General features: G+C 52.3%; 2 protein-coding genes and 1 non-coding gene across 6 annotated transcripts in view; 1 reads left to right on the forward strand and 2 right to left on the reverse strand.

The window, feature by feature from the left end:
- Positions 1-11,554, reverse strand: part of COL5A3 (collagen type V alpha 3 chain) — a 35,610-nt gene extending 24,056 nt beyond the window's left edge. For 3 of the 4 annotated variants that reach the window (XR_012501641.1, XR_012501640.1, XM_045516175.2), the window contains exons 1-16: positions 11,283-11,553; positions 7,268-7,429; positions 6,994-7,183; positions 6,762-6,918; positions 5,956-6,060; positions 5,492-5,644; positions 3,574-3,687; positions 3,323-3,466; positions 2,040-2,087; positions 1,926-1,967; positions 1,544-1,606; positions 899-973; positions 713-796; positions 474-530; positions 329-382; positions 78-131 (exon numbers count right to left, since the gene is read on the reverse strand). Coding sequence is in view for 2 of the 4 variants with exons in the window: in XM_045516175.2 (XP_045372131.2) it covers positions 78-131; positions 329-382; positions 474-530; positions 713-796; positions 899-973; positions 1,544-1,606; positions 1,926-1,967; positions 2,040-2,087; positions 3,323-3,466; positions 3,574-3,687; positions 5,492-5,644; positions 5,956-6,060; positions 6,762-6,918; positions 6,994-7,183; positions 7,268-7,429; positions 11,283-11,370 (1,590 nt within the window). In the remaining 2 variants the exon portion in view is untranslated. Of the gene's footprint in view, positions 1-77; positions 132-328; positions 383-473; positions 531-712; positions 797-898; positions 974-1,543; positions 1,607-1,925; positions 1,968-2,039; positions 2,088-3,322; positions 3,467-3,573; positions 3,688-5,491; positions 5,645-5,955; positions 6,061-6,761; positions 6,919-6,993; positions 7,184-7,267; positions 7,430-11,282 lie in introns of all 4 variants that reach the window. The other variant, XM_010954225.3, reaches the window with a different exon arrangement.
- A 1,636-nt stretch (positions 11,555-13,190) lies between these two features.
- RDH8 (retinol dehydrogenase 8) lies at positions 13,191-18,614 on the forward strand. Its single transcript, XM_010954226.3, has 6 exons — positions 13,191-13,293; positions 15,452-15,613; positions 16,255-16,434; positions 17,412-17,505; positions 17,706-17,889; positions 17,989-18,614. The coding sequence occupies exons 1-6, from the start codon at positions 13,191-13,193 to the stop codon at positions 18,202-18,204; spliced, it is 939 nt and encodes a 312-aa protein (XP_010952528.1). The 3' UTR covers positions 18,205-18,614.
- Positions 18,615-20,610: 1,996 nt separating this feature from the next.
- Positions 20,611-20,714, reverse strand: LOC123616632 (small nucleolar RNA U13). Its single transcript, XR_006724638.1, has one exon. It is a non-coding gene; the product is annotated as a small nucleolar RNA U13 (small nucleolar RNA).
- Positions 20,715-22,310: the final 1,596 nt, after the last annotated feature.

Here is a 22,310-nt window from a genome sequence, read left to right on the forward strand (position 1 = left end):
GGGAGCACGGAGCTAAGGCTCGTGTCAGGTGTTGAGAGATGGATAAGGGATGACCTGAGGACCGAGGAGTCACTCACCATCTTTCCCTCTCGGCCAGGTGGCCCATGAGGTCCCTGAAGGCCTCGGGGGCCCTAGAAGAGAAAGAAAAGGAGGAAGAAAAGGAAGAATAACAAGGAGGAAGGACTTAGTTTAAATCATTCCCTGGGAAGGGCAGTAATTGCAAGGGCACTCCCAACCTCTTTGTCATTTTTCCCAACTAGCACTTTATCCTGCAACCCCAGGAGAAGACCTTCCCATCCAATCCCGTCCCCACCCTCACCAGTCTCACCTGTGGCCCCATTTCTCCCATCTCTCCTTTCAGACCTGGATACCCAGGGAGACCCTTGCAGGAAGAGAGACAGCATAATGCAGTTAGAGGGAGTTCGCCCCTCTCCACTGATGTATCCCCTCCTCTATGAAGCCTCCTTACTCACCACAGGGCCTGGGCGTCCTGTGAGCCCCACTGGGCCAGGGGGACCTTTCATAGAGAGCTGGAGATAAGGAGGGGAACAGAGCCTCAGGTCTCCAACAAGTCTCCCAACATCCCCACAAAGACATCTTCAGGAGACAAATACCCACCTGTCTCCTGACTATTCATTATCTCCCACCCCTATCATTCTCTTGATACCCTCCCGTTTACCTGCTGTCAGTCCCCCAGTTGTCCTCCACTCACCTGAGCCTGTTGCAGTATTGCCTGAGCCTGGGCCTGCTGGAAGGAGACTGGGGGTCCTTTGAGGGAGTCTCCTGCAAACTGGAACTAAAGGGCAACTCATAGTGAGGGGAGCCACAAAGAGAGGCCCCCATCCTGGGTCAGAATTCTATCCACCCCCAAGGCCATGCCACCCTAGCTTCCTCTTACCGGCATCATGATCACAGTGCCTGGTAAACCCCGGATTCCATCAATGCCAGGAATTCCTGGGAGGCCAGCAGGGCCCTGAGAGAGGGAGAGAGAAAGAGACCGATGGAGGTAGAGAGATGGAGGAAAGGATGAAGGCAGGAAGGAACATAGAGAAACGGAGATGTGAGACAAACATAGAGGGGAGGAGAGAGAGATAGAGAGAGATGAAGGCAGAGAGATGGAGAGAGGGAGGCAGAGAGAGCCAGAGAGAGGAGAGAGAGACAGGGGAAGATAGAGGTATGGAGAAAGCAGACAGAGGGCAAGAGAAAGACAGAAAAATGGAAGGAGGAGGAAAGAGTCATAAAAAGCGAAAGAGATAGAAACAGAGAGACAGACAGAAGAGAGATAAAGGAAGAGACAGAGACATAGGGAGAAAAACAGAGATGAAGGACACTCAAGGATAGAGATGGAAGGAAAGAAACAGGGGACAGGCCCCCAGGGACAGAAGAGAAGCCAGAGTGATAATTCAGACAAGGAGAAAGACGAGCAGAAAGGGGTCAGTGCCAGCTCCAAGGTGATGTCCCCAGTTCCAGCCACCCTTCCAACTTCAGCACCACAGCTTGAAACCTCTCTCCCCCAGAAGGTTATCCAGAGGGAGTCTCTTACCGGTAGACCAGGGTCGCCAGGGAATCCTGGAGGCCCAGGAGGGCCTGAGGGGCCAACCACCCCCTGTTGGGAACAGAGGAACAAAGGTCATGAGTACTGCAGAGTCTGAGCGAGGCTAACTTCCGATCCACCGCTGACCCTGATCCCATGCAGACCTTCCTACCCCATCACTGAGCCATTCCGGGCCTCTCAATACTATACTGAACCTTAAAATCCCCTTACTTTATATCTCAATCTCTATTTTGATTCATCCCTTGAGTTTCAAATATCCAACAGTCTTTGAATGACCTGGCAATATTACACCCCAACTCCCCACCCCAGGGGATCAAATGCCCCAAGTGGAAATAAAAGATAGGAAGAGGCGAATGCAGCCAAGACTCACTCGGGGTCCTGGGGTTCCTGGAGGGCCTTCAAACTGTTGCCCCTGGGGGAGAAATGAGTGTGACCCCCAATCTAGCCCAGACCCCTCCACCTCCTCCAGCCCTAGGACTCTCACCTGTTCAATCACGGCTGGTTCTCCTTTTTCTCCCTTCTCCCCAGTGCCCTGGGGCAGAGGGTGGAAAGAAAAGAGGTGTGAGCCCTGGAACTCAGACATAGAGCTCCCATCTGACTGGTATCACATTCATCACACACACACACAGACACACACACACACACACACACACACACACGCGTGTGCGTAGAGTCCGCCCTCTGAGCTGTCTCTGCTGTTCTTCTTCAATCAATATGTTTTGAGCCACTCAGCCTCGCGTTTCAAGCTGGCCATGCTGCAGCAAGGTGAAAAGCATGAACTCTGACATGTGCTCTGGGGTCCTAATTCTGGATCTGCCTTTCACTGGCTAAGTGATGTTGGGCAAATTATTCAACTCCTATGGCCTCACCTGCAAACTCCATGGGTGAATGCCGACTGTACATATCCCACGGGACGGTGAAGAAGTTAAAACAGAGCTTAGCACACAACAGGCACTCAGGGTAAGTTGATTAAGATTATTTACCTTCTCCCCTGTCCAACACCAAGGCTAGAACCTGGGCCACCTTCTGTCTGCATTGTGTTCTTAGGTAATCTCATCCAATCGCTTCACTAAGATAGCATCCCTCTGCTGATGAACCCCAAGTCTTTATCTCCAACCTAAACCATCTCCCTTGAACTCCAGAATTTTCTAACCAAATCGCCCACATTGACAGACAAATAGGGGTTGCCAATGTAAGGCATCCAAAAACGAGATCCTTGACATCTTCCACCTGCTCTCCCTTCAGGCTTCCCCATCTTACCCAATAGTGCCATGGTGGATCTACCCAGTCCTCTTTGCATCTTTCTCCACCTCCAGCGGCAAGAGCAAAGTGGGGAATGGCCCAAATCTGTCCACTTTTCTCTATCCCCACCATAACCACCACTACCCTCAGCTAGGTCCCCACTCTCTGTTGCAAAGGCTACTGGTTTCCCTGCTGCCCCTCTGGCTCCTCCTACAGTCCACATGCTGTTCAGCAGCCAGAAAGAGCTTTTAAATCTCCTAAGCGAGATCATGTTCCATCTCAAGTGGCTTCTCAACATGCTCAGACTAAAAATCTGAATCACACTAATCACAGAGCCATTCATTAGCACAGTGCCTGTCGCATTAACCCAGTGTCTGTAGATAAATATTTGTCAACTGCACTGGGGTGGTGGGAAGGATTTCTAGGCAAGATAAAAAGAAAGCAAAAAAGAAAATGTGGCCATGTGTGGCTCCAGTCAGGAGTCCCTCCCCTTGCACCTAGATTCCCCCAGCCACCCAGACTCACAGAAAAGATCTGGAACTGAGTCTTCCATGACTGTTCCGCTGCCCGGAAGTGCGGGCCCATGGTGGGGCCACCTTCTTCATCTTCTTTGGCTAACCCAGTCTCCAGGGTCCCTAGTTCAGGTCCACTGTCAGAGTCCAGGCCCTCCTGAGGACAACGGGACAGACCAAAATTTGCCCCTGACCTCCTTATTGTCTGCCACCCCCACTACCCCAGGACCTTCCCTTCCAGCCCCATGTCCACTTCCCACCAACCTCTAGGATGGTGACATTGCTGCCAGTGGCCACAGTAGTGCTGATGACCAAAGGCGTGGGAGTCAGAGGCAGAGTTGGAGCTGGAGTCTCTGTCTTGGGGGTGTCAGTGGAGGTCTAGAGCAGGGACAGAGAGAGTATCAGGTCTGGTGTCGGGCCAGTCCAGACAAAAGGAAGGCAAAGGAGGAGATAGGCCCTGCCTGCTGGAGCACCCAGTCTAGGGAGGAGGGTAGAGAAGGATTCCCTGAAAACATCAAAGGGGTATAGGGCCAGGGGCTGGCCAGTGGAGGTGGAGGTGAAGGTGTGCTGGCTGGACCAGGACAGCCAGCAGGGGGAGCCCTCATGTGTAGAAGGGGGGCACGGCTGGCCAGGGCTGGGAGGCCTGGAAGACAGAGTGGGGCTGGCTCCAGAGCCCAGTGGTCAGGGTCAATGTCCAGCACTCAGGACCAGACTCCCAGAAGCATATCCCGTATGTTCGCTCCCAAGGCAGAGCTCAGAGGTCAACCAGCCAGGCTGCCGTCAGAGAGGGAGTAGCAGCTCCTCCTGGCCTGGACAGCTGCAGAGGAACTGGGTTGTGGGTGCAAAGGGGGTGGCGGTAGCCCAGGTGAGGGGCTGGGGCTAAGGAAGGGGCTGAGGAAGGGTAGGGCACTCCCGATGTCCCTGTTCTAGGCTGAAGTGATAACTTCTTTCTTCCCACTGATGCTGAAAGCAGATGTATTACAATCAGTGACCCTCCAACTAGGGACTCCAACCAATGGGCCACATCAGGACACCTAGAAAATGACCTCTCAATGAATGACCACCATCAATAGCCCCCAATTATTCCTACAGCCAGTGACCCATTAACAACCCCCCCCCCCAGTTAATGGCCCATGACCAATGATCCCCGCTAAGGAACCTAACCAATGACCCACACACCTAATAATCTACATCACACCTGGCCTCTCACCAGGTATTCATATGTAACCAACCCATCAGTGGCCCTCTCCCCAGTTAATGACCCCCATCAGTGGCTCCAACTAGTACCCTCCCATCCAGTGACCTCCCCAACCAATGACCTCTCCACAATAAGTACTAACTACAGACTCCCAACTAATAAGTCCCACTAGTGACTCCTAACCAGTTAGACCTCCTAACCAGTGCTCTTCTGACAATGAATACCCATGAGTGAGCTCAGCTATGGCTCCCCAACCAATGACCTCCAAACAGTAATTCCACTAACCAATGGCTCATCAGTGACTTTCCACTAATTACCCATCAGGGACTCTCAAACTAATTATCTCATTCATGACCCCCTGAAAGTTAATCCTCCAACTAGTGACTCCAACTGGTGACCCTACTAGTGCCTTCCAGTCAGTGGTCCCCACTGCTGACCTCCCCAACTAGTGATCCTCAGCAATGACCTCCCCCCACCATTAACCCTAAGCTGGTGACATCAATAACACCAACAGCGGCCTCCTTCAATGACCTCCAACATAACTGATCCTTGGCTCCAGGTGACCCCCCAACCAGTGATCTCTATCAGAGTGTACGAATAGTGTCCCACCAATTAATGGCTCCTCCAATGAAAAACCCTCACCAATTACCCCAACCAGTCAACCCCAAGCAATGACATGTTAATGAGCCCATCACTTATCTCAGCTAATGGCTCCCCTTAAACAGTAACCCTCATCAAGAATCCCCTAATAATAAGGTACTCATCTGAGTGTGTCCCCCTCCCTCCAGTCCCCCCAGAACTGGAGGTTGGGGGAAGATATGAGAGAGCTCACAAGACAGGACCAGCCTTCCCACCCCACAACAGTGATCAGTCAACTGAGAGGAGTCAAAGGACAGGGACTGGAGACTTGAGACCTTGAATGAGGCGCCAGCGATCAGTGGGGACCAGTCAAAGAGCAGAGGGGAGAAGTTGCAGATCCCTTACCTGATTCTCCAGGGAGCCAGGAGGTGGACTCGGGGCCAAATTTTCCTTATTCTTCTTCTTCCTGCCCTTCCCCTTACGACCTCGCCCTTTTTTCTTTCCTTTTCCCTTTCCCTTCCGCCGACGGGGGGGAGTTTCTGGCTCCCCCTGGGGCACCTGGGAAGAGGACCTCAGTCAAGTCCAGTGTCCCTGAATGGAGGCCCCATCACTCAGATCACCTGGGGTCATTCTGGCTCATGGTCCATAGGTCCTGTGTTTTAAAGCCAGGGTTCACTCAGCCCTGCGACCAGGCGTCAAAATCAATCATATGATCTGGAGCCAGAGGTCAGTTGTATGACCTGAGACCGAGGTGACTCATGCCTAGGACCACGCTCTGCCCCATGGATATAGCTCAGAATTCACTCATTCCTGAGACCTGGAGCCAGGGATGACTCAGCCTGAGACCCCAGGACAAGACCCTCACTCACCCCTGTGGCTGTAGGGTCCAGGTTGTCACAGCCAGGAAGGTGCTTCTCACAGGCCTGGAAGGCAGCCTGAGGATCTGGACTTAGCAGCAGCTCCTGAATATCTCCCTGGAGAGAGGGTGGGGGTCGGGGAAGGGGTCCACAGGCTGACTCCAGCCCCTATTCCAAGCATCAAGGTCTAGTGTTTTTCCACCCAAAGCACCCTAAGTGTAAGGAAGTGTGGCTCCACCACAGCCCTAGAAATCCCTCTGCCCCCGAAAACTGAGAGGAAGAAGACTCTATCAGGGTCACACCAAACCACAACCAGAAACCACAGCCCACAACATCTGTTCCATCTGAGATACATTCGTTTCTCGCTCTCTGGCACATGATGACACCTACTTTGTGCCAGGTGCTCTTCAAGGTACTGGGGATGAGGAGGGGAACAAGACAGATGAGGTCCCTGGACTGTTATGACACACATAATAGTCACTACATCGAAAACACATCTGTCACAGAGACACAACGCCATGCCTCACCAGCACATAATAACACACAATTGCAACAACCAGTGCAGCCACACATGACAACTTTATCCTCCCACCACAAGTCAAATATGCACCATCACAAATGATCAACTTGGGGCTTTTCAGTCTCACAGTCCTACACTACAAAGGGGCACAGTGATGCCTGGAACTCCCTTCTCCCAGCTTCCTGGAGCAAGGTTGAAGCCAGATAGCTCCCTTCTCCAAACTCTTCTCCAGGTTCAGGCTGGGGGCGAAACACCCTCCTGCCATCTGCCTCAGTTTCCCCTATCACTGAAGTGCTACCTCGAAAGTCTCCTCCCCGAGGTCCTGGGTCCCCAGCACAGTAAGTCCAGCAGTGCTGATGAATCGAGGTTTGTGGCCCAATACGGGGGCCTGAGGTTCACAGTCAACCACCAGGGTCACCATCCCACCATCCACACTGACAGCCACACGGTGCCACCTGCAAGGGGACAGTGTCAGTGGGGATGCTTCTCACCCCACCTCTCCTGGGATCCCCCACCCTCCCTATATTCACCTGCCATCCGTGAGGTTGACCTGCTGGGGGAGGGGTCTGAAGGAGTCACCTAGAAGGTCCAGAGCCGGCCCCAGCACCAGGCCCAGCTGCCGGACACCGGCCTCATTGTAGATGGATAGAAGGGCAGACTGGTTGGCTGGCTGGCCCCGCAGAGTGATCAGCACAGAGAAGTTCTCAGGAAAGCGCCCATCTGGGTGGGCAGAGGGACAGGGGTAGCTCAGATGGTCTGAATGTGACCTATGCTCCCAGGATAACCCCTCTTGTCCTGACTCACCTTGAAAGAGCTCCCGTGTGGGGACACCGATCGTGGTGGCCTTGCCCACCCTGAATGCCCGGTCGCCTCCCGAGGTCCTCTGGGGGCAGAGGCCAGGCCCTTCAGGGAACCCAGCCTGGCCCCCCCGCACACCCAGAGACTTCAGCACATCCACAGGGTCTGCTGCGGGGAGAAGCCAGCGTGCAGGGCAATTAGAACAAGCCCAGGACTCTGTGTGAGTGACTTGGGTTTGGGGGACTCAGCCCCCGCAACTTGGTTTGTGGGTCCTGGAAAAGGAGCCCCCTAGGACTCACCCCCCTCAACCACTCCACAGCTGTTCCGGCCTCATCGGCCTGCTGACTCCTGTTTTTTGTTTTGTTTTGTTTTGGGGTTTTTTTGTTTGTTGTTTTTTTTTTTTTTTTTTTTTTTTTTTTTTGGTTTTTTCCCCTTGATTTTTGGTGAGAAAAAAAAAAAGCTGACCTAGTTCTGGGATGAATCAAAGCTTCCTGGCCTGAGCCCCAGAGCCAGATTGTCCCCCTCTGCACACTCCCCCGCATCAGCTCCCCTGGTCTGCCTCCTGGGCCTAAAGCCCCCTTGCCAGGGGAAACCCACTTAGAGAGGAGGGGCTTCTCATGCCTGTCTTCCTCCACCTCTTCCCTTGGCTCTCCTCCCTCTGACCTCCTCCCTCTCACCACCACCTCCCCTGACTTCTTCCGACTTCCTCCTTGACCATCATCTCCCGTGACCTCTTCCTTGACCATCACTCATAAACTCGTCCCTTTGACTGCTGTCACTTTGGACTTCCTCCTTCTGACCACTCTTTCTCTGATCTGCGCTGACTTATTCTGGCCACCTCATCTGACCTTCTTCTGCCTGACCCTGACCTCCTCCCTCTGCCAATACCATTCTCATCAGTCTGACCTGTGACTTCCCCATTTTATCATCCTCTCTGACAATCTCCTCTGACCACTTCTCTCTGATAACCTCTGACCTCCTCTCTTTGACCCTATCCGTCTCATCCCAGCAAAGAAAGGGACAATCAGATCCTAACCCAGGCTTGTCCTACCAGCCCCACCCCCATGCTGCCTGGCCAGTGCTAAGTGGAACCACATGGTTTGGGCAAGGGTAGGCGGGGTCTTTCCTTGGGCCCAAAGCCCCTGCCTGATCTCCCCTCCCTCCCCTAGCAGGCTGTCCCACTGACCCCCTGACCCAGCCTCTTGGCAGGAGCCAGTTTCTGCCAAATCTGCCATGACCTCACCCCGGGGGCGGCTCTACTGACCTCACCATTGGGAGCCAGGGTAGGGGGCCAGACTTGGGGGAGATATGGGCTTGGATGAGGGCCCCCCATCTCAGCTCCTCCTGGGTCAGATCTCTCATTCTCCAGACTCTACAGAGCCCTGTTCCAGTCTCGGCTCTCTCTTGCTTCCAATCCCCTCGGCATTTTTTCTTCTCTTCCCCTCCCTGCCTTCTCTCTGTCCCACTTTCTGTGCCCAGCTCTGAATCAGTTTCTCTGTTTCCCTCTCTCTCTCTCTTACTTCCTAGCTCTCTCTCACTCTCTAGCTCTCTCTGCCTCTGCCTCTTGGTGCTTCGTTGGTTCTCACATCTGTTTCTCTCTGCGTGCCTCTATCTCTGTGCCTCTGTGTAAATATCTCTGTGTGTGGATTACTCTTTCCATCTCTCTCTCTCCATCTGCACCCACCCCCCCAACCCTGCTGTCTCCACCAGCCCCATCTCTAATTGCCTGTTCTGTGGCTGGGCTGTCATTAAGAGGTATTTGGGTTACAGCCCCCTGGGGCTAAGATCTGGGCTCCCAGGCTCTGCTGACCACAAGGGTCACTCCCCGGTGGAATGATCATCCCAGCTGCCCCCTCTCCAGGCTGGGATGCAAGGGAGGTCTGAGATCCCTGTTTCCCAGTGTGGCTCTCCCATGCTCTCCTTTCACCCAGACTCTAGCCTCTTTGCAGTGGGAAGGGGTCTCCCCTCAACCAACTGCTCATTCACATTTAAAAAGTCTTTCCCAGCATCTAACCCAAACTTTTCCTGCTTCAATCTGTGTTCCTTCTGTAATGACCTTTCAGAAACTAACTGCCCTTTCTTTTCGTGGCTGGCTTTGTGACAAGGAGACACACAAGAGGCATTGAGTCCTGCCTGCAGGGCCAAGGGGTGGGGGTCTGTCAAGTGCCCAACTCGCCCTTCCCCCACAGACTCTCCCCTGGGCTGATCAGGACCACAGAGAGATGTGGTGGGGTCTAGGATGTGGAGGGAGGCAGGCAGGGACCAGACTGGAACATGGCTGGGACCCCCTCAGAAGTGTAGGAGAGCTTAGGTGTGAGTATCTGTGCAAATGTGTATACGTGCTATTCTGTACGTGCGTGAGATTGTGCAAGCACGTGTGTGACTCTGTGTGGATCAGGGACTCGCTGAGTGTGTCCTTTGTGGTGTGTTGATGTGTGCAAGGATTTGGCCTATGATGAAGAGATTAGGTGCAGTTCTTTAACTTGTCTTGGGGTCCTGGCAGTGAGCTCAAAGGTCTGCAGGTCCCTCAGGGGAGTCTGTGATTGTAATAGATCAGGCTTGAGAAGGAGGAGTGTGGATATATGTGAGGATGTGACCAAGTCAGTGAGTGGGTGACTGGTTGGGAATGTTGACTGTGTTGTATGGATACCAGTGGTAGCGTGTGTGAGACTTTGAAAGCGTAGGAGGGTGACAAAAACTGTGACCATGTGGCGTGTGGCTGATAGGGTTGCCAGGGCGTAGGCACCAGGTGTTTAACATTCCTGGTGTCCCTGGGGCCTTATATTCTGAATGGATGGCTGAGGCTGCACGACTGTGTGGATGTGTGAGCGTGGGAGTGGGGCGTAGGCCAATTTGGGATTATCCGCGCGAGCGGGCACCTCTCTGGACTGCAGAGAAAGTGAGAAAGTGTGTGCGGTGGGGCGGGGGCTTTGGAGGGGTCTGAGTTCACTTTAGGGAGGGGTTACCGGGAGGGCCTGACCTGGGGTATCCCAGACCAGGGAAGCCCCCTCACCACTCGAGGGATCACGACCTTCCCGAAAGCCGAGACGCCCCCGACCCAGAACCCTGCGGGGCAGGGCGCGGCGTCCAGCCAGATGCGCACAGCTGGGCGTGCGTCAGCTCTGACTCACCCGTCCGGCGGCCCCCGGGACCCCTAGGGGGGCCCCTGAGAAATTCCTCGGGAAAAACACCCGATGCTTGCTCTGCTGGGGGGAGCAACTTCCACTCCCCCGACCCCGCTGGAGCTCCGCCCCGCCCCGCCCCGCGCCCCGCCCCGCCTCGCCCCTCACCAAGGCCCTCCCGAGGCCCTGTCCATGGTGCTGATCTCGGCTCTGGGGAGCACGGGGTGGGGGGAGGGGCTGGGAGTAGTTGGGGGAGGGGGGCGCGCGCGCCAATTGGGGGTAGAGGAGGAAGAGGGAGAATAGGGTGAAGCCATTTGGGGAGACGCAAAGCGAGCTCTGAATCTCAGATTAACCACCTCCCCTACTAGTCCCCAATCACCATCACCCTCAGAATCATCCTCATGGGCAATTATATACCTCCCAAATCACAACCACACCCCTCATAGGGTCACCCAGAGACATACAATCACACGCATAACATACACACAGGTATTCTCAAAATTAGCCCCACACTTGCCTACCCACAACTCAATCATGTATTTGCGCAGGGGTCATCCCAACACCCAAAATCATACAATCATCGTTAACTTCCACACCAGGACACACACAATTTCACTCCAAATGTCCACACGGACATTGGTACACACACACACCTATAAATTGCATTTATTCCTGAGCATTGATCAGTAAAACAGGGTCACACGTTTCCTTGGCCCCCGCCAGCTGTCACACCCATAAGTCGCCCCAGCAGATCGGACACTAGCGCCCCAGCGCCACACCATAGCCATGCGCAACGTGCACGCCCCCCTTGCTCTTCCCCCATTCCCAACTCCACGCAGTCTTTTAGGATCTCGCTGGATCCTGCACTCTACTTGCTAATTCTTCCCCCCCCGTCTCACCGGCCTGCGTCAGGGACAGAAGCTGCAGCGAGAACAGGAGCAGACAGAGGCCGGCCCGCGGCTGGCCCAGGCCCCAGCGACTCCGCATCCCAGCGGGGCCTACACTCAAGGCGGGGGACCAGCCGGGGAGGCTGCGGGGAGCGGCGACTCCACGGGCTCGGTGCACTTTTGCGGCAGTCGGCTCCACTCGGGATCCGCAGGAGACTGCCCGAGACCCCGCCCTGGCCTCGCCCTGTGCTCCAGGCCCGGCCAGGCGGAGCTCGGAGCTCGCTGGAGGGGGCGGGGGGTGGGGGTTAGCTGACAGCTGGTGGGGGGAGTTGGGAAAGTTTGTGCAGAGCGCTGATTGGCCGACTAGGGGTGGAGCCCTGGGCTGGAAGCTGGGCCCTTGTAGCCCCACCCCACAGTGGAGGGGGAGGGTCACCCCCACCCAGCCTTAGAATTTGGAGTCCCAGCCTTACTCCAAACCCTTTTCTCCTAACAGGCTCCATTCAAAGGAGATCTTAGTTTCATTCAAACCTTCAGCCTCTATTAATTAGGGGAATTCATGGAATTAGGGGGTACAGCTTTACACCAAACTCTTCCCGTCTCAGCCAGGCCCCCAAGCGGGGTCCCAGCCTGATGCCAAATTCTCACCCACCTGCCAGGTCTCGCCATAAGAGGTACCAGCCTCGCCCCATACCTTCTCTGCAGGTCTCTAAATAAGGGATCCTCATCCCATCTCAAACCTCTCCTCAGATTCCAAAACGGGGCTCCCAGCCTTACCCTAGAACCTCATCTCTCCACCCATATGGCAGAATTGAATGTCCTAACCCCACCTCCAAACCCTCATCACAGATTCCAAAACACAGTTCTCAATTTCCCCCAAACTCTTGATCTTCAAATGAAGGCTCCCACCTCCATCCTAAGCCCTCCTCTCCCTGACTCAGGCATCAGATGGACACCCTAGCCTTCATCCCAGATTCTCACACAAGCCCCCATTAAGTCAGGCAGCCTGGCCCTGACCCAAAGTAGGGCCCTGCCTCAGGGAGGGGTGGATCCCTGCCGTTCCCGGGGTGAGGCGGAACCCCCTCAAACCACTGGAGTGTGAGGAGGCCCCGGGGGGTCAGGTCAGATGGAGCTGTCTGTGCAACTGAACAAGCGCAGACACGCAGGATCTGAGGGAACTTCTGCAGGGAGGAGCCCAAGAGGCGTATCCTGGGCCCTGAACTGCCCCCCCCCCATGAGGAAGAGGGAGAAGCCGACAGTGCCTCCCTCTCCGCCTCTGGCTCCTCAGACAAAGAGTCTCTGTGTCTCTGGGGAGGAGGGGTAGCACCCTATCTGACCTGAGGGGGAGATGGGGACCCCGGGGTGGGGGGAGGAGAGGGAATCGCCCCAAGCTGCTCCTTCTCCCTCCCCAGGGGTATCGGAGGCTTAGACTTCTCCAGCTAAAAGACTCTTAAAGTTCCTGCCCTGCCCCGCTTTGCTGGGAAGTTCTTCCTACAGTCTAACCTTATCTTCTGACATTTCTATGCTCATTCTCTCTTTGAAAGAATACTCCAGAAGGGACCACACTCTCTGTCACATCTCTCCAGTGAGAGATTCTTTACCCAGAGTAGAGACGGCAAGAGAACATCCCTGCTTGTTCCCCGTGCTCCCTGAAACTACCCCCAGCCTTGAATTATTTATAATGATAACAGAAGCCCCCAGTTGTGAGTGTAACAGTGAGGAGAGGACATTTTTGACAGATAAAAAGAAGGGACTATATTGAGGTTAAGGGATTCCCCCCAGCTGTCTGCCCAGGGTCAGCTTCTCAGGGCCCCTTCACCCTGCAGGGGATCAGGGGGAGGGCACTTAGGGAGGGGGCAGATGGGCGGATGATGGGTGTCAGGTGCTGGCCAGCAGAGGTCACGCATCCAGGGAGGGATCAACATGGCCGACGCACCCCGGACTGTACTCATCTCAGGATGCTCATCCGGCATTGGCCTTGAGCTCGCGGTGCAGCTGGCTCATGACCCCAAGCAGCGCTACCACGGTAAGGGGCCCAGGGTGGGCGGAGCCGGGAAGGACAGAGGTGGGCATGGCTTCCCAGGACCTTCAGCTTTCCTGGCACTATTTCCATTAGTCCATGCCTTCAGCTGCATTTGTAGGCTTGGGGAGAACCCAGGACACGTGGAAGCCCCGTTCCCACTTCTGCTCATGAATAATCCCCTCATCTGAAGAATACTTCTTACGCACCTACTGGGTGCCAGGCACTGTTCCAGGTGCTGGAAACACAGCTGCGAACAATATAGACAAAATCCTGCTCTGGATTGTGGTGCTGTGGGGGAGGGGAGGAAGGCCAGACAATAAACATACTTTTAATTGTATGATATGACAAGTGCTCACAAGTGCTCAGAAACAAAATAAAGCAAGGGGGAATGTGGTATGGAGTGTGTGTGGGGGGGGGTGATATTTTTAGAACGACTGGCCAGGGAGGGCTTCTCTGAGATGCCACTTAGGCATTTCCTAAGACTCCTCACCTCCACCTCTACCCGGATTACTACTCCAAGATAAGCTTCTTAAGTGTCCCTGACCTTGATGGCTTAAGGGGAGGCCTCCAGATCTAGGGATTTGGCCTCCTGGAACTCTGGAGTTAATTGCCCCAATCTGCAACCCCCGCATGGGAATTCTGACCCAGAGCACACTGGAGTCCAAGTGGGCAAAGGGCTTTTACTTAAAAGGAGGATGCAGGGGTGAGGACATTGCCCCAGTTGGCAGAGCTGCTTTTCCCAGCCCTCTGCCCTCTGTCTTAGAGACATGTGCAGCTTTGGGTGTGGCAGTCTGAGTGCCAGTGTTCAGGGAAGTAACTCTGCTGTGTATATCCCTGTGAGCAGGCAGATGAGTGTATAACACTGCTGAAGGATGATGTTTAATGAGTGCTTGCAATATGCCAGGCTACCATCTAAGTGTTTTACATCTGCTAAGTCATTTAATCCCCATATCACTCCTATAAAGTGGCCACTATCATTTACCCCATCTTAGAAATGAGGAAACTGAGGCACTGCCTGCCAAATGTCCTTGCCCAAGGTGTCCCAGCTGGAAGATGGCAGAGTGTGGATTTGAACTCAGGCAGCCCAGCCCCTGGGCCCATGTTGTCACTGTATGCAGATGCCTGTGGACCCATTCTTGTGTGCAGCACATGGGATCACACACACTGATTCACTCACAGACAATATGTGAATGTGTGTGTGACTGTGGGTACATGCATGTGTAAGGATGCATTAGCTCAGCAATCTGACAAACCCAGGTTCACATCTCAATTCTAACACTTGCTGGGGTCGAATAGGCAAGAAACTTCACATTGTTGAGCCTCGTTGTGTTGAAGGGGATAGTAACTTCACTTATGTGTTCTGGTCACTATTGCTAAATAGCAAATTACCCCAAAATTTATGGCACAAAACAACTGCAGTCATGGGGGAGGGTATGGCTCAGTGGCAGAGTTCGTGCTTAGCATGCATGAGGTCCTGGGTTCAAGTACCTCCGTTATCTCCAATAATAAATAAATAAATAAACTTAATTACCTCCTCCCCCCAAAACAAACAAAAAACTGCCATCGTGTATCTCCCATGGTTTACAAAGGTCATGAATTTGGAAAGGCTCAGCTGGGCAGTTTGGACTCAGGGTCAAAGGGTACAACTAGAAGAGAGGAGGCTGGAACATGTCAGAGCTAGGCGGGCATCTCTCTCCCTTCCAGTAATCTCAGGGCTTCTCCTTGTGGTCGATCTAGCCGGGCTAGCTTGGGCTTCCTCCCAGCGTTGTGGACTCGGGACAGCTGGGCTGCTATAGGGTGAGGAAGGTTTCAGGAGTGAGCATTCCAGCAAGCAAAGCAGAAACTGAGCATCTTTTCCATCCTAATCACAGAAGCCACACAGAGTTACCTTTACCATAGTCCACTGATTCCCAGCTAGTTACAAGATACAGGAAGAGGGAAATCCGACTTCATGTCTTGATGAGCGAATGGCTAGGTTCTAGAAGAGCATGTGCAGTAAAAGATGTTGTGGCCATCTTTGGGAAATAAGTCAATGATTTATTTCAGGATTCTTGTGAGGATTAGATTTAGTGCTCATAAAACTGTATAGCATAGTATCTGGCACAAAGTAGGGGTAAAATAAATGGAAACCTATGTTGATGATATAAAACTCTGTCCCCAGTGGTGGCCACCATGAGGGACCTGGGAAAGAAGGGGACGCTTGAGGCAGCTGCTGGAGAGGCTCTGGGTCAGACCCTCACCGTGGCCCAGTTGGACGTGTGCAGCGATGAGTCAGTGGCCCAGTGTCTCAGCTGCATCCAGGGAGGGGAAGTGGACGTGCTGGGTGAGTCTGGGCATCCCCTGGGGTCACTCGCCCCCTCCCTGGCCTAAGCACAGATCTGCATCATGGCAAAGCCTCTCCAATGTCAGGGCACCAGCCCTCTTGCTTCACCAGCAACCTCTGACCCTGGACAGAAGCAGTAGACCAGGTGGCTAAGAGCCCAGGCTACCATTCAGTTTATTAGGGATACAAGAAATAAACTGACACCAGGGGGTAGCAGGATTTTATTCAGTAGAAATTCTCACATGTGGAGAAAATCATATGTGGTTGGGAAAATTAATTTGATGAGTCACTGGAGGAAAAGAACATGATGAAGAAGCAACTCATGGTCTCTAAACAGCCTTCTGTGGAGGGTGGGTGTGGCTGTTTGATGTATTTTGGGTTCTAAGCTGAGTTGCTCATTCACTCAAGGGGAGGCTGTTCCCAGCAACCCTCCCCTCCACCCAGGGCTCAGAGTCCCCTATAACAAATGATAAACTATACTTAAATCTCATCAAGGCTCCACATTTGTCCACCCAAGATACCTTGGACTAGCCCTGGACTTGGAGTGGGCGAGGGGTGAGATGATTTAGGGAGCATCTGTGGGGGAGTGACACTAGAAGGGTTGGGGGACTTCAAAGTAACCTTCACCACCACCCCTTTAGTGAATAATGCTGGAGTGGGCCTGGTGGGGCCCTTGGAGGGGCTCAGCCTAGCTGCCATGCAGAACGTCTTTGATACCAACTTTTTTGGGGCTGTCCGTCTGGTCAAAGCTGTGCTTCCTGGCATGAAAAGAAGGCGACAGGGCCACATCGTGGTGGTCAGCAGTGTCATGGGGCTGCAAGGTGAGACATGCATGCATCCCTGGAAATCCCCCCAGTATCTGACCCTTCCCAGGCTAGAAGGATGGCAAGTAGGTTTTACACATATTCCCCAGATAAGCCTGCATTGAGGATTCTGAAGCTCAGAAGAAAAAAGTTCTGGGATCGATTAACCATGTTTACCATGGTGCAGGAGTAGGCACCAATAGCCATCCACATCCAGTATCAACTCCACTTCTGGACACCTCCAAAACTCTCTTCCAACCACCCCACAAAACTCAAAGGGGCCATCAGCACAACTTCTGAGACTCCTTCTTGCCAAACACTTCCCAGCAGGTCCCAGAGATGTCTAGATTGGGGACTGATTTTCTGCAGAAAAGAGAGCAGTGACTGATTAGTGATGTCTGTTATGGGCTTACAATGAAGGCCACCTACTTGCCATGTATGCTCCTGGGTCCTTCCTCCTTGACCCCCCCCCCCAGACTCCCTTTCTTTCCTTGGAAATTTCCTTGGATCTGCCCTTCTCCCCAGCTGTCTTCTAAAGAATCCGCTTGTTGCCCTGCCATGGAAAAGCTGCCCTTACTCAGTCCCATCCCTTGGCTCCTCTTTCTGCTGCAACTCCTGACCTCATTGGGCAGGAGGCCACATTCACTGCTCAGTATGAACCGATAGAGGCCCTAATAAATAGGGCTTGCCCTCAGGGACCCTGGGGGTCCCATGCCCAAGTGGCCCAAGCGTTTAGAGGATGGAGGGAAATAGGAGAGTTTCCTGGGCTGAGGGTAGATGGAGCAAGGTTAGGAGAGGTGGGGTCTGGCACCGTAGGACCTCATCCTGACCCCACATGCTCCCATCACACGATACCATGCAGCCACCACATTGGCCCCAGATAACCTCTGATCCCCAAATCATCTCTGCTCTGTCTCCCAAGACCCCATCCCTCTGGACCCACAAAGCCCATCACCCAGACCCTCAACGGGCCTGCCTTCCTGCAACCCTCTCAGGTGTTGTGTTCAACGACGTCTATGCAGCCTCCAAGTTCGCCATGGAGGGCTTCTTCGAGAGTCTGGCTGTCCAGCTGCTCCAGTTCAACATCTTGTGAGGCGGGCACTTGGGCAGTGAGAGGGGCATGGAGGCAGTGATGGGGCAGACAAGGAAATGGGAGTTGGGGAGATGGGGGGCAGGGAGGCATGAAATAATGATGGGAGAAATGGGGGAGTGAGGGAAGAGGGACAGAGAACAAAATGCGGCAGCGAGTGTGTTGGGACACCAGACCCTCTCTCTACCCCTGTTCCCAGCATCTCCCTGGTGGAGCCAGGCCCAGTGGCCACCGAATTTGAGGGGAAGCTCCTGGAGCAGGTTTCCACAGCTGAGTTCCCTGGCACTGACCCCGACACCCTGCATTACTTTCGGAATTTGTACCTCCCAGCCTCCAGGGAGCTCTTTAGCTCTGTGGGACAGAGCCCAGAGGATGTGGCCAAGGTGAGTGGGGGGCTAGACAGGGCTCAGGTATGTGAGGGGGACCCTCTCTACAGAACCCCCCTCTCCCTGGGTCCCAGAATTCAGGGCTCCACACCACAGGTTATTGTCAAGGTCATCGGCTCGGCCAGACCACCCTTGCGCCGACAGACCAACGCCCGCTACACTCCACTGACCGCACTCAAAGCCATGGACCCCTCGGGCAGCCTGTATGTGCGAACCTCCCATCGTCTGCTCTTCCGCTGGCCACGCCTCCTCAACCTTGGCCTTCGATGTCTGGCCTGCAGCTGCTTCCGCACCCCAGTGTGGCCCCGGTGAGCGGAGCCTCACCCAACCCTCCGCACTCCTGAACAGTCAGGCCTGCCTCTTCAGTCCACACCCATCTCAGGCCGTACAGACTCTCATTCATTCATTCATTCATTCAGCAAATTCTGCCTGACCCATGCTGTGCCTGGGTGTTGGTGAGATCTCAGAGAGCCCTCAGTCTCCAGGCACAGACCCCCTCTGCGGTCAGGGCTGGAGCAGAGAGAGGGGACTCTGGGGCGCTGAGCTCCTGGGCTCAGGAACCTGGAGCAGAGAGCTGAAGTTGTGTCTGAGAAGGCTAGGGAGGCTTCCTGGAGGAGGCGGCATTGTCGCTGGACCTTGAAGGATCAGACAGACTGCCTCAGTCAACCTCTGGACTTCATTATCTTGGGTCTGGGGATACAAGGATAATCCAAGCATCCCCACCCACCCCCTACACACACACCCAGAGCTGGCTTGACTAAGGGGTCTTCAGACTTTTCTGGTCACGTACTCCATCAGCAAAATGTGTTTGTGCACACACCAGCAATGTATATATATTATTCGCAAAATATATTATTTGTGGCCACTAACAAATTACTCTATTTAATAAATCTCAATTTTTTAATTCTAAATAAAAAATTTAAAAGCAGTAGGGTCTATCTCACATCTATTAGGATAGCTATTTCAAAAAAAAAAAAAAAACAGAAAATAACAAGTGTTCACAAGAATGTAGAAAAATTGCAACCCTGTGCACTTTTGGTGAGAATGCAAAATGGTGCAGCCACTATGGAAAACAGTATGGAAGTTCCTCATACAATGAAATGGAATCACTATATGACACAGCAATTCCATTCCCGTGTATTACCCAAAAGAATTGAAAACAAGGTCTTAAAGAGATATTTGTATGCCCATGTTCATAGCAGCAATAGTCCACAATAGGCAAAAGGTGGAAGCAACCCAAATGTCCATCAGCAGATGACTGCACAAACAAAATGTGGTCCATCCATACAATGGAATATTTACTCAGCCTTAAAAAGGAAGGAAATTCTGACACAGGCTACAAATGATGAACCTTAAGGACATTATGTTGAGTGAAATACACCAGACATAAAAGGACAAATACTGTATAATTCCACTTATATGAGATCCCCAGGGGAATCAAATTCATAGAGACAGGAAGTGGGCTGGGAGAGGGAGGAATGAGGGGGTGAGTGTTTAATGGGGACAGAATTTCAATTTTGCAAGATCAAGAGTTCTCGGAGATGAATGGTTATGACATTTACACAGTGTGAGTGTACATATCACTAATGAATTGTACACTTGAAAGTGGTAAAGGTGGGAAATTTAGTGTTATGTATATTTTACCACTATTTTAATATGTTTAAACCAATACAAATCCCATCTGAACCCCTGAGAGTGTCCCCAAGTTTCTTGGCCCTTTTCTGGAGAATTCGGAAGCAAATGGACTCTGGGTATAAATGCTGGCTCTGCCTCTGGTTCACTGGGTGGCTCCTGGCAGGGGAGTCCCCTGGTGTCAACTTCTGTATCTCAGGGCTAGCAATGACAGTGCCAAAATGATGAGAAAAGGTCTCTGGACCTGGGGTTTTTGTTGTGTTTCATATTCACCAACCATCTTGGATTGCCAAGCTCTGGGTGAAGGTTTTTTTTTTTAATTAATATTTGCTTAGCAGCCTTTTGAGATGGAGACCCTCAGAACATCCCCCATTGTCAGGAGCAGAGGAATCAAGTGTGGGGCTGTCGGACTCAGTCTTGCTGGTCTTTGGGGGTCTCTAGTGATGTCCTCTAGGAAAAGGGAAACTGAGTCCGGGACCATAAGAAGAGGTGTCTCTGAGTCAGTGCAGAGACAATGGGGGCTACTTCATACTTTTTTTCAAATCAACTCCTCCCTTCCCTCTCCCATATTGGATTTTGGAAGCAATGTTGGAATAAGTTGGTTTACACATCCTCTCACTCCCACGCTACCTGCTACGAGCATGCTGTCTCTTTCCATCTGGGACTCTGACTGATGACAAAGCTGTGCAAAGTGCACACACACTACCCCCACCCCATCACACTCTACCCTCAGGACATTATGGATATTCACTGCCTGCCTCACCCCAAAGTTCTCCCCTGTCCTGAATTTTAGGTCCAATATTCTCTTGCTTTAAAAAAAAAAAAAAAAAAACTCCTCTAAATAAGTTATTTAAAAAGATGCATTTATCTCCTCACCAAGAAGGAAAAGCACCATATTCACCATAAGTGAAGCTGAACTTGCTATTTGTCTGCAGGTGGGGCGTACAGTGTTCCAAACACCGTCCGCGTAGATTCTTGGTGTAGGAGAACACCAGACCTTCTCTCCCGGCTTCCCTTGCAGCTAAAGGGTGAGCATGTGACCCTGACTCCACTCTGCAGATGCACAGAGTTTTTTCTTTCTTTTCATGTCAGACAGGTAATGTGCCAACGTCGTAACAAGGTTCGAGGGAGGCACATGTCACACAGGCATGTGAACACCCAATCATGACCCTCATGAACTACAAAAGGATCAGACTTTAGAACTGAGAGCTGGCCGCCCAGAGGATGAACAGGAAGAAGAGGTGGCAGGAGGGACAGAAGCACTGCATTGCCAGCGTTGGCAGCAAATTCCAGAGCCGCCGGCTGGTTTTGCGGGGGGGGGGGTGATTTCAGCTGTGGTCTTAGCTGACGCCTTGCACCCCTGCTTTGTCCCTTCCCATCTTCGAAGGCAGCTGACTCCAGGAGCCCCCAGTGTCCACCTGAGAAATCCCTTTGCAGCTTAAATCATCCCTGAGTCAGTTTCTGTTGCATGTAAGGAAGAATTGTCATCAATCCAGATGGCAACTGTAAAAACAAAATGCAATGGGGGGAGGCAAGCCGTTACGAAGTTCTAGCTGGGTGTTACTGCTGACCGACAGAGGTTGGCCAACGCGCAAAGGTGTTAATGACACACTAGCTCATGGCTCTCGATTTCTACGCTCACCCCCACCCCCAACCCCATCTTCCCATCTTAGTAAAAACAAGTCCATTCTTCTAGCTGCTTAGACCAAAAATCTTGGCGACATCTCTGCTTCCTGTCTTTGACACCTCACAGCTAACCTATAAGGAGATCACGTTCACCTGACCCACAAAATATATTCAGAACCAACGGCTCTGTTTGTTTTTGTTTTGTTTTGTGGGAGGTAATTAGGTAGTTATTTATTTTAATGGAGGTACTGGGGATTGAACCCAGGACCTTGTGCCTGCTAGGTGCACGCTCTATCACTCAGCTATAGCCTCCCCCCAGAACCAATGACTCTGAAACACCTTCTTGGTCCCTAGTCCAACCACCATCATTTCTCACCTGAGATATTGCACCTGCCTCCTCCCCCCGCCCCCGTCTGCATTTGCCCCCATGCAACCCATCCTTCCCACAACAGCCTAGAGGATCCCTAAAAAATATCTTTTGAATAAGTAAAATACTCATGGTGCTTTTAAAAATCAAAATAAATATATCAAGGAATATTTTTTAAACAATTTTCTTATCTTCTTTTTTCCTCAACTGCCCACTTCCTGACCCTCCAACTCTGCCTGTTCTAACTTGCTTGAGTTATCTATCCAGATTTTATTTCTGATTATCCAAAGGGAAAAGCAGATGAATGGATGAACAAATTGTGGTATGTACATACAAAGGAACATTATTAAATGTTTCCTTCCTTAAAAAGGAAGGAAATTCTGATATGTGCTACAGCATGGATGAACCTTGAAGACATTATGTCAAGGGTTATAAGCCAAACACAGAACAGACCTAAGCGAGGAGGGTACAGCTCAGTGGCAGAGTGCATGATGAGCATGCATGAAGTCCTGGGTTCAATCCCCAGGACCTTCATAAAAAATTTGTAAATAAATAAGCCTAATTGTATCCCCCCAAAGGACAGATCTGTTGTATGACACCATTTATATGAGGTACCTAGAATATTTAAATTTACTGATGGAAAAGTAAAATAGTAGTTCACAGGGCTGGGGGAGGGGAGAATGGGAAGTAGTGTTTCATGGGGACAGTTTGAGTTTGGGAAGATGAGAAAGTCTTGGAGGTGGATGATGGTGCTTGCTGCACAACAATGTGAATGTGAATAATACGTCTTGGA

Source organism: Camelus bactrianus, chromosome 22 (assembly GCF_048773025.1).
Source record: "Camelus bactrianus isolate YW-2024 breed Bactrian camel chromosome 22, ASM4877302v1, whole genome shotgun sequence".
Taxonomy (NCBI): domain Eukaryota; kingdom Metazoa; phylum Chordata; class Mammalia; order Artiodactyla; family Camelidae; genus Camelus; species Camelus bactrianus.

Bases quoted from the DNA above. Each gene is read 5' to 3' on its own strand.
- RDH8 (XM_010954226.3), top strand. From the start codon at position 13,191: ATGGCCGACGCACCCCGGACTGTACTCATCTCAGGATGCTCATCCGGC. The intron at 13,294-15,451 runs GTAAGGGGCCCA...CTCTGTCCCCAG, and splicing joins CCCCAAGCAGCGCTACCACG to TGGTGGCCACCATGAGGGAC. The intron at 16,435-17,411 runs GTGAGACATGCA...CAACCCTCTCAG, and splicing joins CAGTGTCATGGGGCTGCAAG to GTGTTGTGTTCAACGACGTC.